At 38.3% G+C, this 20,208-nt stretch overlaps 1 protein-coding gene across 3 annotated transcripts in view; it reads left to right on the top strand.

Moving 5' to 3' along the window:
• The window catches only part of LOC105027150 (leucine-rich repeat and fibronectin type-III domain-containing protein 2), a 303,655-nt gene extending 285,282 nt beyond the window's left edge, over positions 1-18,373 (top strand). For all 3 annotated transcript variants that reach the window (XM_020053804.2, XM_020053803.2, XM_010899095.3), the window contains one exon: positions 13,589-18,373. In XM_020053804.2, coding sequence (XP_019909363.2) covers positions 13,589-14,630 — 1,042 coding nt within the window. In that variant the 3' untranslated portion in view covers positions 14,631-18,373. The remainder of the gene's footprint in view (positions 1-13,588) is intronic.
• Positions 18,374-20,208: the final 1,835 nt, after the last annotated feature.

Below are 20,208 nucleotides of genomic sequence, written 5' to 3' on the forward strand. Positions count from 1 at the left end.
TTTTCTTGTGGTTGTGGAAAGCCATGACCTTTGGATTCTATATCAGAATATCCCCACAGCATTTCCAGTTATACCAAGGGGGGGGAAGCCTGTTCTCCAGAGAATAACAATAACTTTGAGATGAACATAGTTTTATCAATGCACCCTTTGTCTGCACAGGACGGAGATGATCCTCCTCTTATGACAAATTAGAATCTATAAATGACTTATTTTAATAATTGTTCATACCTGATATTTATACATTAGTGATGTACGTTTTTTAATAGCCCAAATGTGTAGTCAACTGCTGTAATGTACAGAGTTTAAAGTGGCTAGCACACATTGCACTGATGTTTATTGTATTCATTTAGATGTGTATTTAAAATTGGTAATTTACCTTTTCCTACTGTTCAGCATGGCTCCAAATTGTTTCGTCCTTTCCTCCACAGAAAACATTACAAGAGTCTGACTCTTCTTTGCCTCTTAGTTTAAAAAGATACTTTACAACAATATAAATCAAGCTTTAATTGGGGGCTGTTTCCTTATTTACACAGATATTTCTCAAATAGTTGGGTAATCCACTATAGTCTAACTTAAGTATACAGCAATTTTCTGTGTTTTAAATTATGCGGTTTCAACGGTTGAAATTAAGGCGAAAGTAGGGACATGAAGGGTGGACTAGATTTCAGTCTAATTTCAGTGTTGAAGGACCCAGTGTGTAAGCCAGGCACTTCACCTTGCATTTGCAGTGCACATTTTAATGCGAAAGTAAAAATATTACAGCCTTTAAAGTCACTGTCCAGTGTCCAGATTTATAGAAGTCAGTTGAGAACCAATTGCTATTTCAATCAAATTTATTTAAGAGCTTTTTAGTGGCAAGCCAGTAAAAATGTCACTCTAGTCAATAATCATTTTACAAGGGTATATAGCATGAGTGAATTATGGCTTATTGAGGATCAAGACAAAAAAATATTTCACTTGACTTTAAGGTGGGTGACATGGGTATTGAACGACACCATACAGTTCAGTCATATACAAGGGCATGTGTAGGTGTTGACATACTCCAACATGGTCCCATTCAGGTTCAGGACATTTGGGGGCCAAGCAGGTTGAGAGACTCCAATTGAATACATATTTCCTTAGTTTTGGTATTAAGACATACAGTACACTGCTAAGTTTGGCCCATACATTTAACTGTACCGAGGTTTAGAAAGCTAACGAATCTAAAACATTATACCTAATTTTGAAACTTGGCTAGACAATCATCTGAGAGCCCTAGGTGGCAGAGCTTATTAATTAGAATGGGGAGGTAGGCAGTCAAAGGCTTTAGCCAAATAAATAAAAACAAGAGAACAATGCGACTTGTCTAAAAGCAGAAATGATTTTAGGTCCTTGTTAGGAGATTCTGGTACACCAATAGCCAGCTTTAAAACCTGAATGCACCACAGAGAGAACACTGTAGGTCTGAATCTGGTGGGTTAACTAAATTACTGCAGTAGCTTTCCATTTCTGTGGGATATCATATGTTTGTAATGAAAGTTTCCAATCAATTAAGAAGCAGCCTTTCAGTGTTAGGTTGATGTACGTGTTCCTTAGCATCAGAATGGTGTGGGAGTATACTGGTCATTTAAATATATGTTTGCATAGACTACTGGATATCTCTGATGAATGATCCAAAAACCCATACATTTGTATTGATCCTGAGTGTGGAAAGATTTCTTTAAATATAGATCATATACTATATAGGGAAATAGCTAAACAAATGCTGAGCTTTTGTTTTTGCCAATTTAGGCTTTGGCCATAGGTATAAGATGAGTAAACACATTTATTTGGGTTAGTAACATAATGTAGACTTTTTCTTGCAATTATAGTATGTTATAATTTAAAAGAAATGACCCCAATCACAACCTGCAAGACGCTAATATATGTTTTAAGGGACTGTTTCACTCCTATAATTTTCACCACCATCTGAGGTTGGTCGATGTCTGGATTTACACATCATCACATCAATGTCACCAAACCAAGCTGATAGGCAATGTAATCACCTTTCCTTTTTGCCGGACCGTGTAAGCAAAGCCGGCCAAGAAGAGCGAATGTCTCTTACTGAGTGACTGACTGAGTGACTGACTGACTGAGTGACTGACTGAGTGACTGACTGAGTGATCTTTGCTAAGTAGCGAAGTGGTTAGAGAAGCGGACTGCCATGCAGGGACAGGTATTTGAGCCTCGCCATAGTCAAAACAAATTATGCATTAGGATTTGTTCAGGGTAGACAAAAATGTCATTGTCTACAACCTTCAGTAGCTATGTTATAGTAAGCCTAAAATAAAATTGTTACGGTTATATTGCGCCTACTTCTGGTGGATTTTCAAAATACGCATCCGTGCATGCTTTTTGGGTAATAGACAGTACATCACAATTCTTTGCGCAGTAAAAGAGGAGGGGTTTCCACAATTCTGATGTCTTTTCACATGTTAAACAAGAAACCAGGCAAGCCTAGTTCAGCTGGACCGCAATAGAACGTATTGCCCTCTTGAGATTTAAACCCAGGTCACCCACATGAAAGGCTGTGTCACTAACCACTACACCACAGAGCTCTATGTTTGAGGGTGTCAGTATAGTGTCTTGTGTCTATCCTGAACAAATCCTCTTTTGCCACTGGCTGTTTTAAAAGCTAAATTGGCCAGTCGTGAATGATACTGATACAGTTAAACTGACTAACCTTTTTACCAAGTTTTCCTCCACCATAAATAGTGTCTATGAACTGTTAGCTTTTGCCACTGGCTGTTTGAACTGTGGATTAGCCAGTAATAGGCTTTACCAGTATCTTCTTACTTACTAGACCAGTCATAGGAATTGAGCAATTGCTTGCAAGTCTGCCCAAACGATTTCAATTCATGGCATAAGAACATACTTTTTTCTTACATTCGTGAATTACATTGATAAAATAACCAGCAATAAAGGCAACGATAACTAACTTTTTCATTAAGTGAAACAACGAGAGAATCGTGGAAATAAAATAAATAAATTGTGTTGTTCACAATAAATTATAACTTGAGCCTTCCATGTGAGAGACACTGTCTTTAACCACAATGCCATGGCATTACGCATTTCACTAGACGCTAAACACTATTGAGCATTGTGTTAAACTGACTAACATTTCTTATTAAGTTTACCTCCACCACACATAGCGTCTATGAACTGTTAACTTTCGCCACTGGCCGTTTTAACAGCTTATTAGTCAGTAATAGGCTTACTAGTATCGACTAACTTCTTAGGAATAATCATAAGATTTGAGCAATTGCTAGTGAGACTGAAGATGAACATTTCCATGCCAGAAACAGTCGCAATATAACCGTATACAGTTTGAGGCTCACTATAACGTAACTACTGTATGTTGTAGCCAGCAAATGTGTTTGTCTATCCTGACCCAAAACGCAAGCACTGATGCGTACTTCGAATATCCACCAGAAACAGTCGCAAAATAACTGTAAACTGTCTTATTTCAGGCTTACTATAATGTAGTCACTGGAGGTTTTAGACAGCGTAGTTTTGTCTATTCATCTATCAGTCAGTCTTTCAGTCAGTCAGTGACATTCGCTCTTCTTGGCCGGCTCCGATTACACGGTCTGGCAAAATGTCAGTTATTGTGACATTACCCCAGCATGCTTTGCGGTTGTTTATGTTATTAGTGTTTTTTGTTTGTTGTAATTGATAAGAAGGTGGCAGAGCTTTGTTTTCTGTGCCATCTTGTTATTCATGTACAGTGTTCAATGTTGAAATGTTTTTGGGGATTGTGGTCATGTTTGTGTGCCAACCATAGGAATGAAGACTAATCTGTTTGGTGTTCTTTGTTTTTTATCAGCTGTTTTGTGATATCTGACAAAGCAGAGCTCTGACTCATTCATATTTTTGCCAACTGTGTGTCTGGTAGACTTTGGTACATTGTCAAAATAGTAATAACTCATGTATGAATACACTATAAAAAAGTGTAAAAAAAAACTATTATCTGGCAGCAGGGGTGCTGGAAAATGTCAGTTGAAAAACAGAATAGTACTGCCAGATGTACTTTTTTTCAGTGTTGTAGAAATAGTAGTAACAGCATTTATAATTGTAAAAGCATTAGAATTGCATGGTAATGTAGTGGAGGGGGATGGAATGTCAAGCTTTCAATATGTGTGCTATTTAAAACATTCATCAAATGTTTTTTTTGTTTTTTTTTATAGTTCTTAACTTAGATGTAATCCTGACAACATACCGTATGTTTCCCTATTGTCCACAGGTTACAAATGATCTGCTGAGGCAAACATTTCTGCCACATATTTAATTCTGTATTGGAGGTTGAGGGAGGCACATTAAACGCATCTAGACTACTGTAGAAGGCCTGGGAGTAAACCATATATCTTGTGCGTCTCCCTATAGCCTGATGTGGTTAAGGAGGCTGAAGGATTGGCCCTGGAGATTTACAACCCTTAGTATGTTAATGACAGTATCAGACTGCCTTGAAATTGTGCAGGAATTGATAAAGCAGCTACCAGGCTGTTGCTGAGTGCAGTTACAGTAAGTTATGGGCTGGCCGTAAACCTATGGAAATAGTTGAAATGGAATACCAATGAACCCCCATAGCAATATTTTACCTTATAATGGCCGACTTGTCATACCGCTACAAGATTTACCTCTGACACAAGTCCCGGCTTCTGAATTGTTTAATAACATAGAGCCTTGGAGATCTGCTGTTGCTTATTGGTTTACTGGGGAAACGTGATATTGAAATCATGTGCTGCATTGGCTTGAAATATTACTTTACTCAAAAGACTGCATAGAAGTCATCATCCCTAAGAATACAATAATAGGATATGTTCATCTGATTTGCTCACTAGGCACATTCAATGCTAGTTTACCTTCCTGCTCTCTTTCAGATAATTTACGTACTATGGCAGTACGCTTTTCTCTGTCAGATTCTTTTAGGCAGGTGACTCAAATATTTTCTAAACCAGATACATACCTTACAGATGTGGCTAACTAAGGTAACTGTAGCATAAGTGACAGTGACTTTCATGTTTCTTTACGATGATCACGATTTTGAAGATCTTTTAAATTATTTCAGTATGGAATTGACTTAACAGGTTTAGTGTTATCTTCAGGAACATACTTCTAGAAATCGCATTATAGTATATACAACTTTGGATAGTGAAAATGACTATTTTCCAACAAACAGCATGTAAAAAACTCAACCGTTTAATTATCATCAGATCTCTATCTCTCTTTTCTATCTCTCTCAGCTAATAAACCCAAAGAGAAAAGAACAAACAAATAGGCAGAACCTCAGTGTCAATCAATTTCCTTTAAGCATGCTTTGCCACCCACCATCTCAGATTGTCCTGAAACGGTGTCTGTAGTTAGCAACAGAAACGATTATTCTTGCAACATTATTTTGTTTAAATGGGAATTTATCTGTGAGAAACTGATCCCAAATTGGCATTTTTTCATTGACATTTTCTCAGAATTTGTCACTTTGAAAACCCAGTGGAGGCAGTGTTGTCTTAGAATTGCTTGAGATTTCACTTTGATGAAGCTCTTTCTTTTAAGCTTATAGACTCAACTTGGGGCTTTTCTTAACTAACAATAAAAATAAAAAAAACATTTCAACATAGAAAGGACCTTTTTATAGCAATGTTTTGCCTTTGTTGAATTACAGTGATATTCTGCATATATCATATCACCTTTCCTTTCTGTCAGTTTCAACACTTGTATGTTTTATTAAAAGTATTACACCCATGTTAGAGTTCCATTCCCCTATTATATTTGTCTCAACCTCAAACTCTTAAAGATCTGACTGGGTCTTCATCCAGCATTCAGATTCTCTACAGTTGCAAAGCTCCTGCTCAACAGGATCTAACAAGTAAAGAACAATAGCTATCTGAAGGAAAGTCTCATTGGGGAAGAGGTGGTCTTTTACTTTTATGTGCAAATTGGGAATAGAAATCAAGGCATTGTACATAGTAGCCTTCAAATAAAATATTGTAAAATGTATTAATATTAAATGCTGTAGCTGTGGGTTCTCACTGAAGAATGTGGTGCCCTTGAGGCAGTAAATAGGCCTAAGGAAGCTACTAACTATAAAAATGGAGAATCTAACTGACAGACATCCGTGATACACAAACAAAACTGTAGTCAAGTGAATCTATTGGAAACTGCTGAGACTGTTGTTTAAGGTGCACCTGTTTTGGTAGAGTAAGCCTTGTTCACATTACAACACGTCATTACAATGTACACCAAATGGCCAAAAGTACGTGGACACCCCTAGGAATTATTGAGTTCAGATGTTTCAGCCACACCCATTGCTTATGTTAGAAATCAGTCGTTTTGTATGGTGGTTGAAATAATGATTGCGTGCCCGGTCATCAAGTGAGAGAGTAATTCATTTATTTATTGGAGCATATGATAGTCTTGTTTATGATGTTACAGACTCGGTCTTCATACACAATGTCTTACAAACTCAATCTCATCTCACTCAATCTCTAAGAACTTCCGGTTGTCCTGTGTTTTATAGACATCGCAGGACAGAAAACACATAAGCTCATTGGTTATTTACTGTCGCGCTTTTAATGAATGTGACTTCCTGTGTACGGATAAACAGATGGTCTTTTGTTATCTGAACATAACAAACATCCACTTCAACACTTACAGTGCAAAAAATCTAAAACAGACATTAAATCTGCATGGACATTGGCAGTACAGTGGGTTGTACTGAAGTGCTCAGTGATTTTAAACGTCACACTATAATTGGATGCCAACTATATCTTTTTCCAAGTCAGTTTGTGAAATTTCTGCCCTTCTAGATCTGCCCCGGTCAACTGCAACAACAGCCCAGCCACGAAGCGGTAGACCACACAAACTCACAGAGCGGGGCCACCGAGTGCAGAAGCATTTAGCATATACAAATCGTCTATCATCTGTTGCATCACTCACCACAGAGTTCCAAACTGCCTCTGGAAGCAACATCAGCACAATAACTGTGTGCCAGGAGCTTCATGAAATGGGTTTCCATGGCTGAGCAGCTGCATGCAAGCCTCACATCAACATGTGCAATGGCAAGTGTGGACTAGAGTGGTGTAAAGCACACCGTCACTGCACTGTGCAGCAGTGGAAACGTGTTCTCTGGAGTGATGAATCACGCTTCACTATCTGGCAGTCTGATGGATGAATATGGGTGTAGCGGGTGCCAGAAGAACGCTACCTACCGGAATGTATAGTGCCTACTGTAACGTTTGGTACTTTAAAATGTGTTCAAATTGTAGGTTTTAAATAACAGATTGGATTGCTGCTGAACACAAAGAGCACTTTTTTAAACCTTCTCCTTCTAACATTGAGGTTAGGGCTCACTTAAAAAAGGATAAAAATGTTTTGTGTACTCTCGTTACTTAAAGTATAATTAAATAATCAAAGATTATCAACATCATATGTTGTGTAAACCTTTTCCTACCATTAAATAAGACTTGGAAAATCAATAATAATGGTTAAAAAGCCACCCACGGGACCATCCGGCAACATTGAATCCTTTTAGAAATGTTCTTAAAGTAATCCACACACTGTACATATTCTCAACCAACAGAAATGTTGAACTCATGACATTAAAAGGTCCATTTATTACATCTCTTCATTCTTCTCATCTCAACCAATCCTGTTAACTGTGAATTCATACTGGATGTGTATTTTTTGGCAGCAAATAACTTATCTTTGCTCCTGGGGCCTGAAACACTTCTGACTTTTATTTTTACCTGGTAGTTAATTGCCCTCTGTTGGCATTCCACTTTTTAGAAGGAGAGGATGAAAACCAGAGGTATTTTAGCCCTCCAGGCTGGAGGTGAATAGGGCATGTTTAACTGTGTAAGTGAGCTAGTTTAGCAGAAACAGCATCACATAATTGTCTTAACCTTTTTAAGGTAGGTGCTATGATGTCTCAAATCTATCTACTTCCTATAAACTGATATGGCCAGTTTGGGTGCAATCAAGTAGCTTAAAATTACTGCCCAGTTTTTCAAAATGTCTGTTTAATATGACCTATGCAAAGTAATTTTAACAATTTGAAAGGAAAACTAAATATTTTCTATTTAGGAATGGTGTAGATACATCTAAACAACAGCATCTTGCCATTTTTGTTGTTGCCATTTCAACAATACTGTAAACCCAAAGATATTCTTTACTTCAATAATTTTACTAAGTTTGCCTCAAAGTTAGTGTAATGTTCCCAATTATTTCATGCTTAATTGATACTGACTTCTAATCAGTTTTTACTCTTTAAATTTAAGTTTAAAATGTTCTAACCATACTCAGCTTCAGGTTGATATTTTGGAATTGTTTTACAACCCTGTTTCCAAAAAGTTGGGACGTTGTGTAAAATGGAAATAAAAACAAAGATGCAAAGATGTGCAAACCGTTTATACCCTATATTCAATAGAAAATAGTTCCAAGACAAAATATTAAATGTTGAAACTGAAAAATATTGTTCCTTGAAAAATATATGCCCACTTTGAATTTGATGAAAGCTACACTTCAAAAAAGCTGTGACAGGGGCAACAGTCATGTAATACAAAAAAGTACTTGGTGGAGTATCTCACAAATAATTAGGTCAGTTGGCAACATAACTAGGACCTGTTGTGCATGATGAATGGAGACAAGTCGATGAATGAGTCCGGGGTGAGTTTGTGGAGTGACGGGAACCGGGAGTGCACGGCACAATGGTTTCTCATTTTCAACATTTGATATGCTGTATTTTTACAATGGCAATTAAATATAGGGATAAATGATCATTGCATTCTGTTTTTGTTTTAGCATTTTATGTAGCATCCTAACCTTTTTAGAAATGGGGGTTGTAAATATAAATGATGAAATAGGCTACACGGTAACGTTTTGTTGTAGTTGAAAACTGGTTTGTTATAGTTTTTCTTTATATGTATCACCTAAGCCAAACCATTTAAGCAATAACTCAGATCTTCATCTTTGCCAGCTGTTTGGGGCTAATTGTTATATTCGGCATGACTGTGGGTGCTTGCTTGGATACTCCATGAGTCTTCAGATTTTTTGCCAGGGTACTTTAGTTAGATTTCCATGCACATGAGATGATTTTCATTGATGTATTTGTGCTCTGTGAACATCCTTAATACTATACTTGGGGCAAAATTATGCTCATGTTACACGCCAGTGTTTCTGCCCATGAGTTAATAGGATCTTTCCTTGGAATTATGATCTATACCATCTTGTTCTTTTTATCAACTGCATATGAAGAAAATTAAGGACAATTACAGTAGACCTAGAAGAGGTTTGGTGAGAAAACATTTTGGAAACATCACACTCTATAGCTCTTTAAATTATCTGATATTTATAGAGCACCCATTTTCTAAAAATAAAATAAATGCTGTGTTAACCTGAAAAAGTACATTTTCAACCATAGCGTTAAGTATACCTCCCCTGGTATAGATGCCTATGAAACAACCTTGAATCCTACTGTTTATAGAAAAGCCACTCAAGAATGAATAATGGAGTACCCCACTGGTAATGCAGAGTTGAAACGGGAGCCTTCTGTGTTGGAGGTACACTAGCTGCATTCTAGGATCAAAGCTATTTATTTATGTGCAGTCACAGCAGGGAAGAATTGAAGTGATTGGGGTCTCAGATAAAGGAAAAACAACAATGTTGGATTATTGGAGGCTTCAACACTTGGATTGTTTTTTTTTCCACTCTCAGTCTCTCATGTATTCTTTGACGTTGTTGTAATAATTGAATAATGATTGATTTGATTTATTTAGTTGATTATCCAGTAGCTTATTGCGTTTTATAATAAGACAGAAATCACTTCATCCGTGACCACTGTAGCACTGACCTGGGTAAATCCACTGGGATGATTAGGTGACCATTATGGAATGAGACTAAGTTCAAAGAGAAAATTCTAGATTGAATCTTTATGCGGAGAGCTACAGTATGCATATTGGCATAAGGTTCTGCTCTTCTTGGCTAGCTCACTGTCATCACATGATTGAGTAGACGACACTACCAACAATAACATCACACCGTAACATTATTAATAGCAATCCCCATAGCTAAAGAGGTGATTCCCCCACAAAAGGAAACGCACAACCAAACAATGGAGGCATGGGTGGTGGTTGGGCTTGCACCCACATGCTACTACAAGCATCAATTCATTAACACTCAAAGTGCCTTGGGAAAATTACCATGGAGAGTCAGGAAATCCATTTAAACAGTGATGGTAAAAATTTGCTTTTCTGCCAGTGGTGGGCATTGGAATCAAAGCCAGGGATAGATTTGTGCTTTTTCAGATATTTGTAATTTGATGAATACACAGATACACCTACGTAACTAAGCAGCTTTTACACAACAGAAATCTTGATGAAGTCAATGGCATAAAATGAAATAGCTACAAATGGTGGAAACCTTAAAATATGGCAAACCAGTCAAATGCCTTACTCAGGGAGATATCAAAAATGGTCCACTTATGGTCCTCTCCAATACTATAGCCTGCAGGTAAGACACACCATATTGTGTATTTTTATTGTAGTTTTAAGGATGTCTGTATGCTTTTAACAATTTGTTTCCAGTTACAGACATAGCAACCCTAACCCGATCTATGGGAATGTAAGGGCTCTTGAGAGGTAACAACCAATACTGTTGCTAATTCAACATTCTCATGACCTCCAAAAGTGGCATGACAGCAGTGCAATGTTGGAAGTATAGCTACGGGAGACTACATGATTAGCAGCGTATGCTATGTCTCCCAAATATGGCCCCAAAACACCATGGACATACCAGCCGTTTGTCTATTCAACTGTGACCAATATCCACATCACCCAGCTGTTCCACCTATCACACTTGACTGGCATGTCTTTAAATGATACAGTTAGGCAAAATATCTATCTAGTAAGCAATCTCATCTGGTACAATTGGAGTCCTTAGCGTACTTATGGTTTTAAGGCACATATAGCAAGTCTAGAATAATTACAAATCCACAAGGGGAAAATTCGGAGAAAAGGGGACATGAGATATTGTAGATTGGAACATGTTTGGAAAGGCAGTTGCTCCTTTTACTTCTGTAATGTATAGACTAATGGCTTGTTTGTTAGGTGATGTGAATAGATTAATTGCTTGCTGTAACTGATTCCAGTAACTTTTATCACTGATTCCCACACAAGCTTCACTCAGTCGGGTGCTTTGTATATAAGAACAAGGTCAAAATGGATAAAGATTTCCCACCAGGGCTTTCTCTCCTTAAACTTTGTTTGTACATCAAGGTCTGGTCTTATTAATAATGATACCAATGGATTCTTGAACAGTATAACTTGTGAATGCATCAAGTGATTATTCCAACAACAAGACCCCAGTTGAGCCCAAAATCTAAAGTTGTGTTATGCCATTTTTAAAGATTAAGGGTTATTATGTATATTTATTGAACAAACACATGAGGGCTAAAAACATTGTTGAAACTATAATGTAGATATTTTGGTTATCAGGTTGCTTGCACGTATGGCTAATGACTTTTTGGAGTGGCTAATTACTGTTTTGTCTATATTACACTAGGGTATTGAAATACGCCAATATTGCTAAAGTGGGTAAAACAACATTGCATTCAACACCATGTTATTAGAATTATGTTGTCATTAGTTAGCAAAACCAATGTTAGCTTGCTCGCATTGGATGGACACCCCAGCAATATTATTTAGCTAGTTAAAATAATATTACTGGGGTAGCTTCCTCGACCAGTGACACACCTATCTATCACATTAAGGCGGTAGACTTTCTTCTCTGCAAGGCCATTAGCTTGCTAAGTATTTTTCAGTCCTGCCTCCATTTGGAGCACTGTTATACTTATTGCAAACATTGCCATTGGAATTAGTTACAGAACCACTGACAGATTTAGTTTGAGTACAAATATTTATACATTTTTTCAAGCTAACTTATTTTCCCATAACAACAAATCTGTAGCACTACAGTAACACTTACTGGTTTGCCTCCACTGTTGTTATTAAATAGAAGGCTGCATTTAAGGTTTATCAATGGCAATGGTTATGGAGAATGTTTTGTCAACCATTTTTGATGTCACATTGTCACTAGAATATTACAAATGTTTATAATCATTGATTCAACAAGTCTGTTTTACATACTGTAATTATTATATTCTGTAAATGCAAGATACATGTTCCTACCTGAATCTTGGATTTTCATGTGATATAGATTAGTTGTAATGTTTTTGATTAACCTTATTTTATAAGTCCCTTTTACATCAGTTTTCACAAAGTGCTTTTACAAATACCCAGTCTGAGTCGAAGGAACTGGATTTTGACCCATTTTAGATTCATTCCAATTAGTCAATGAATCAATGTAACAAATTAATTTAATATATAAAGAGAGTATTACAATTACAGTGCAAGTATCAAAGATAAAAGTTCTCTGGATATAGTTTGCAAGAGCAAAGATGCAGCCAGAAGGGAGGAAAATGCAAGAGAGCTTTCCCAAACTCCACTCTGGTTTGGATCCCCAGGTTTGGGGTTTGGTTTACTCACTTCTGAAGAATAGACCCCATATCAATTAGGGACACATTCCGATCTGTTCTGGAGCCATCACATATGACAGAGTGTTGTTATCTCGAGAAGCAAGCAAGCTACGCAATAACAAGCAAACAAATGAAACAAATGTTAACCATTAACATTCCAATGATGGCCTACTAGGACAGAAATTAAGTGTATAGGTATATATGTCTATACTAAATAATGAAGAATAACTGAATATGTAAATAAATATAGAATTGACATTTTTCAGTTCCTTCACTGTTTTGGTATTGCTTTGTTACCACATTAAATGATAAACTAAAAAAAGACAAACTCAAGTGTCAGGTGTAGGCTATGAATGGTGATGGATTGATTTGATTGAATTTAGGTTACTCGTGCTTTGAAAAAAGAACTGGTCTTTCTTATTCTGAATGTATAACACAAGTGGGATATGACTATTACTACATGAGCACATGATCAAGAGTAGTTAGGCTGTGGCCAGACAGACATTTTATCTGTGAATTCCAATGCTGGAGCCATTTGTAAGCGGAAAACACTATCCAGAAATAGATGTATTTCAACCAAAATAGAAATAAGTTAATGTTTTGACAAATTGAAGGAAACATAATTTAGTACATTCCACAAGGTTATATGACCACTGCCCGAAATGAATCCTGATTTTATTTCTGTTCTCTTCTGTTTCAAATTTGATTTCTCAGTTTTGCACCAGCTGCTATGCTGGTGTCAGGTGTGCATGGTAACGCATGATTTGATTGAATCTAGCCCAAAGTGTGATTTAACAACATTTAGAAGTAAACAGCAATGCTCAGTTTTTATCATAATGCAATCAAACTATACCAGTTGTTAGATCCCTACATAAATTGTGTGACATTGCACATATTTCCACTATTGTTGTTGTATATAGTAATGTCAATTAACTGTGGCTTTTAAATAGCTACTTAGCCAAGCCTCTTTGTTACTTGTCTTCCATGCTCCATGCTAATCTAACTCTACACTATTTGTTCCTCTTTTTAATTTTTTTTACATAGAATGATTCCTGTGGCTAGCAAAGCCTTCTTGGTTACCAACCTGGTCCAAGGGATGCAGTACGACCTATGTGTCTTGGCTATCTGGGACGACACTGCCACCACACTAACTGCCACCAATGTGGTGGGCTGTGTACAGTTCATCACCCGGGATGACTACCCGGAGTGCCTGTCCTTGCACAGCCAGTTCCTGGGTGGCACCATGATCCTGGTGATCGGCGGCATCATTGTAGTCACACTCCTAGTTTTCATTGTCATCCTCATGGTTCGTTACAAAGTGTGCAGCAGCAGCCAGTCCAGCAAGCTTCCAGTGGTGAGCAACACATGCTCGCAGACCAACGGAGGCTTGAACCGACTCAACTGTGCCCCGCCGCCACAGGTCAAGCCTCAGGCCACGACCACAGTGGTGGTGATGCGGGACGAGGTGGTGGAGTTCAAATGCGGCTCTCTCCAAAGCAGCCTCTCATCATCGTCATCTGACTCACTGGATAGTTACAAGGCCAGAGGCAGATTAAGAGATCGAGACCGGTACAGCCTTCAGGAAAGTGAGTGCAGTATGCTCCCAAGCACTAGTAAGTGGAGGAGGCACGCGGGTCAATCATCAGCCAAGGCCAGGCCCAACTTGGACAATCTTTTAGGGGCCTTTGCCACACTGGAGCTCCGTAGCTCAGCTATGATTAGGGACCAGGGTGCATCTTGTTCCTCCACCACCAGTTCTAGTGCAATGGTTGCCGTGACCACGGCCCCTCCATCTGACAAGGAGCCCTTGCTGGGCCGGGCTGAGTCCACAACCAGGCTGGGGCGTTTTTTAGGCCTGCCTCAGGAAGGAAAGCCTAAGAGGAGCCACTCATTTGACTACGGTCATGTGGGCAGTAGCGGTGGAGCGCAGAACCTCAGCAGTTACCCTCGCCGCATCAGCAACATCTGGACTAAGAGGAGCCTGTCGGTCAATGGGATGCTACTGCAGTTCAATGACAATGTCGAGGGTTACGGTGAAAAGGCATCATTTGAGAGCTCTGAGTGGGTGATGGAGAGCACAGTGTGAGGACAGGTTTCTTTTAGACATGGAGGTCAAAAGACAAACAGACTTCACAGAAGGAACACATTTTCTGAAAAGTGTGTTGGAAGGATAACTCTGGGGCATCAACAGTGTTGTTCTGCATGACATTCATCCATGTGAATATTATCGTCCTTTCTTTCCATGTTATTTTACCGAAAAACAAACACTCAGGTTGCTGGTTCTTAAGTCCATACAAATGGACAATGACAGGGTTGGACACGCCATCAATACTCAACCGTATTTGAAAACATTGGGCATTACAGAATGAGGCCTATGTGGTGTATTGCCTAAACTGCTGGGAATGAATTTGGGTGTATCTTGAAAAAACAGGGAAAATAAATGCGAGGAATTCAAAGTGGATTTTCCTCATTAATCTATCAAGCTCGTTTGCCAAGGGGATTTACCCCAACTGGGAAAGTGGATGTGTATCACAATGATTTAGACTCTCAGCATGACAGTTGGACTACTTTAGTAGAAGCAACAAGGGAGCAAATATGTAACAAAAATGCATTTTCTGTTTCCCTTAGTTTTTTTAATACTTTTTGATATTTATTTGAGATGTCATTCAGAGTTCTACTTTATGCGTGAAGAAACATTATATGTTATGGTCAATCAAGAAAAGATATACTATATATTTAACCAGTCCCTCAGAAATTAAACATTACTGCCCTGTTTCTATTTTGACATGATCATAAAGGATATCTTAAATGTAATCCATCTAATAATCCTGGTTATTAATTTTAAAACATCAATGGTTGTTTCATTAGAGACATTGTGAAAATTCAATATGTAGAGTTGACTTTAAACAAATGTTTATTTTTTTTACTCCTGTTCCACACAACATTAACGTACAATACTTTCTGAACCACTGATTGTCTGGAAATGTGTGGGTTTGTGTTGGTACAGAGTGAATACTTAGTGAGATCCTACACAGTTTCAAATAATATAATCTTTGCTGTAATTCAACTTATGAAAAACAGAGTGAGTACAAAAGGGAAAAAGAATGATACAGTCCCTAGTGGAAGTCTATATACTCCTTTCAAAGTGTTTGTAATTTTCTGCCATAAAATGTAATCTAATTGAGATACAATATGGTTTTCTCCCCAAAAATTTCTACATATTCAAAGTTAAAGGCATATAACAAATTCAAAGTTATCTAACAGGTAATAAAAAAAGATAGCATATTGTGAGGCCTATGTCCTTTTTAATCAAAGGTATAGTTCACCCATGCAGTACTGTATGTGGGCCCAAGATGTGAGCTTTGAACATGTTTTGTTCCCCTCATTGTTGGGGTGGTGGCACCCTCCAGTGACTTGGTGACAAGGGTGATACTGCCCTGTTGCTCAAAGTGATTTGCACTTCTGTTACACCATTGGTAGGACACCCTTTACACAAGTGATTATAAAAAGAGTGACAAACAATGCAAACAATTCAAGTGGGAATGATTTTACTTTGGACTTTCTGCCTGTCATGCAGGTGTGGTGGCATTATTGTGACACAAGGCTGCAAACATCAGTTTGCTCTGTGTAACCCCCAATTAGGAGTTAATAGCATAATCCATTTTATGCTTTGTCCCAAATGACCCATATATCCTGGGGAGTTGTATTTGCATTCTGATATAGCATGGAAAGATATGGCTATAGTAACAGTGGTGGCAAAGGATCTTGTCCAGGTGTGCCTAGGGAGCAGGTTTCCATGCAAACTTGCACCCACGATCAGTTGGTGATGAAAATGTTCCCTTTCACCACTTTCTGGTGGACATCCCAAAGTATCTAAAGGAGTTTCTGGAGCAGGACCGTCTTTCTTTACTGTTAACATTCAGCTCCCTGCTATTGAACATGTGGGTTTTGGCGGATCAACCCCAGGGGTGCATCCCTCGATTGTGGCCGGGCACACTCTGTGAAACTCCATTAGCTCTTGGAGTCAAGTGATTTTCACATTCTTTTGAAGCAGTGTTGTTCTGATTTTTTTTTTTAGAACGGATAGAACTATGGACAAAGAAAAGCCCAGGTAAAACATTTGAGGGAAGAATATCCTCAGTTCACTCTGAAAGCCTAAATCTGGTATGTAGTTCTGGTTTTCCACTGGACTATTATACTTGTTTTAAGACACCAGAATGAGGTGTTGTTTTCCTGAAAAATGGCAATGTTACACAGGAACAAAAAGCAAAAACAAAGACCAACAAGATACACTAGGAAAGGAGGAACTTGAATAGGGACAGTGATCAGGAGCACATGTGGTGGCAATGACAAGAAACAGATGTCCAAGCTCTTAATGAGGGAGAGAGGGCGTTGGAAGTGAAAATTGTGCAATGTTCATAGAATCTTAGTCAAAATTATTCATAGCTGCAATGGCTGCCAAAGATGCTTCCAACAGTTCTTAACCTTAGAAGATGTTGAGGTTATGTAAACCAATCTGAAGGTTGTGGAAAGCCTTTGTAGACTTTCCCTAGTGACTGTATTTATCTGCAAATGTATAAATGATTATACAGTGATACTCAGAACCATGTTGGTTTGTTTAAGTTAAGATATAAACGTCTGAATTTATTTTATTAATTTGGATTTTGTTTTATTGTCGTTTCATCCTCAGTGGATGGAAATATTAGCTTAATGTCCCCATATTACTTTTAAGTATTCTGCTGCATATTAACTTGATGATTTATAAAATGACTTTCTATCTGAATGACTGCTTATGATCAACTCATAGTAATGAGTCCTCTCTAGCATTGTGTGCAGATTCTGATGCCTTTTAATGTTGTTTTTCTGTCTCTCTGCTGCATTGCTTGCAGTATACTTTTTTCTCCACATTTTGTATATTTTTTTTTATAATTACTTCTCTTGGTGTTTACTGTGCTCTATATCGGCATTTTTTGTACAATAACTATGGGTGAGAATGTAAAAGGAGAAACTGTGCAGTGGTCCTTTTTTTTCTTGTTCATCAAAAGTGAGAAGGTAATTGACCATGACAACATGGGATGTGCTTAGTTGGCGCAATGGAAGGTAATGTTGTGCAAATAAAAGAATATTGTAACTATTCAAAATGGTCACTTTAACATGATATTGATTAATAGACTGAAAATAACATAATACAGTATTTCTGGACCACTTTAAAGAAAGAAAGTGTTATGAAATTCACATAACATTCACATTAAATAAAGTGGTGTATGTTATAGATTTTATATAACAACATTTATGTTGCAAGCTTACTTTCCATTTTGCCAATAAGGAACAACCTGTGTACTTGACCCACCTGAGGTTAAAGAAAAGAGAGGAAAAAATGTGTTTAAAGATTTTTGCTACAAAATAAGATAAAATATGAAAAATACTTATGAATCAAATTATTTGTATTTTTGTGTTTAGATTGCTTCAAAAAAAAAAAAAAGAATAGTTTTCCTCTTAACAAGTCTGAGGCATGCAATTACTTACTTGGAGCTAGATCTATTGTGCCTCCACAATTAACAGGACATTTAACTAACAATAATTATTCTGAATTTACTAAAACTATATTGCACGGACATAACCGTTATGATGGCTCCTGATCTAGCCAAAGGGAAAATATTTTGCAAGTGAACCATGTGATTTGTTCAGTGCTATGACTGTGACAATTGAATGCATTTTCATTAACCTGATGTTAAGTCATTCCTCATCCTGTTATAAGTCTGATAAGTAATACATGGTTCACTTATCTTTAAAAGTCTTAATAAACTTCAGCAAATTCGGGCCAACAATAGCTACAATTTTATGAATAAAAAAGTTACCTCATACAACAACGTTTTATTATGATTTTAGATCATGTTGATTTTGCTATTTAGAAATAAAGATGGATGGCCATTGTTCTCAGCAGGAAACTGATGGAGTGCCTCCTCCGGGTAGGGAATGAGGCGTTACCCCAAGTAAAGGAGTTCAAGTATCTCTGGGTCTTGTTCACGAGTGAGGGGACAATGGAGCGGGAGTTTGGCCGGAGAATCGGAGCAGCGGGGGCGATATTGCATTCGCTTTACCGCATCGTTGTGACGAAAAGAGAGCTGAGCCGGAAGGCAAAGCTCTCGATATACCAGTCAATTTTCCTTCCTACCCTCACCTATGGTCATGAAGGCTGGGACATGACCGAAAGAACAAGATCGCGAGTACAAGCGGCTGAAATGGGTTTTCTCAGAAGGGTGGCTGGCTTCTCCCTTAGGGATAGGTTGAGAAGCTCAGCCATCTGTGAGGAACTCGGAGTAGAGCCGCTGCTCCTTTGCATCATAAGGAGCCAGCTGAGGTGGTTCGGGCATCTGGTAAGGATGCCCCCAGGACGTCTCCCTAGGGAGGTGTTCCAGGCACGTCCAGCTGGGAGGAGACCTCGGGGTAGGCCCAGGACTAGGTGGAGAGATTATATTTCGACACTGGCCTGGGAACGCCTCGGGATCCCCCAGTCAGAGCTGGCAAATGTGGCTCGGGAAAGGGAAGTTTGGGGTCCCCTGCTGGAGCTGCTGCCCCCATGACCCGATACCGGATAAGCAGATGAAGAGGATGATGATGAAATAAAGATGCTCACTTGTTCTTATTTAAATAGATATTTGGTAGCATTTTTTGTCTGGTACAATATAGCAATTTGTTGTCTTGAAAACATTGGGAGCAAGCAGATGGACATTTCTACTAATAAACAGAACGGTAATTTTTAGAATCGTACAGTTTTCTTAAGCTTATTTCTAGGCATTCTAACAAAGAGATCTATACATAATTTGTGTTCCAGTGTGGATCAGAGCCTGTCTGAGGCAACAAAACTGACCACCGATGAGCGCATAGTGTACATTTCCATAAATAACCAGAAAAGTAATCACTAGAATCACAAGGCTGACTTTAGCTAATATCTAGGCATTCTAACAGAGAAATTGGTACATAGTTTGTGTTCCTATATGGGGATCACACCCTGCATGATGCAAAAGTTGAGTTGCAGCAAAACCTGGCAACGCTGACTGAGCCATAGTGTGCATGTCTATAAATATCCAAAACTGAACTGTAATAACTAAAATCGTACTTACCTAGTATCCAGACATACCTAGTATTCCAACAAAGCGATCCATACGTAGTTTGTGTTCCTATGTGGATCACAGCCAAAAGTAGACTCCACTAAAAATGGTCACCAACCGGAGCGCAATACATATAAATATCAAGAAAAGTAATCACTTGAATCATACGGCTGACTTTAGTTAATATCTAGGCATTCTAATGATGAGATTTGTTCACAATTTGTGTTCCTATGGAGATCACAGCCTGCGTGAGGGAAAAAGTAGATTTGCACCAAAACCGGTCACCAATACGCATTGGAGAATCCAACTCTTCCTTTTTTACCAGGTCGAATCCTTGTTGCCCAATCACAAACGGCGCTTCTACTATGTCATAACACCTGGAAACTTGACCTCTACGACATAGGAATGATGGGAAGACATAGGGGTCAATTCCCATGGTGATGGAAAACAACATGGCGCGCACCACTGGTCAATAATGGCGATCACCCGGCACAGCCAGAAGAGGACTGGTCACCCCTCTGAGCCTGGGTCCTCTCTAGGTTTCTTCCTAAA

The sequence above is a fragment of the Esox lucius genome, chromosome 15 (assembly GCF_011004845.1).
Source record: "Esox lucius isolate fEsoLuc1 chromosome 15, fEsoLuc1.pri, whole genome shotgun sequence".
Taxonomy (NCBI): Eukaryota; Metazoa; Chordata; class Actinopteri; order Esociformes; family Esocidae; genus Esox; species Esox lucius.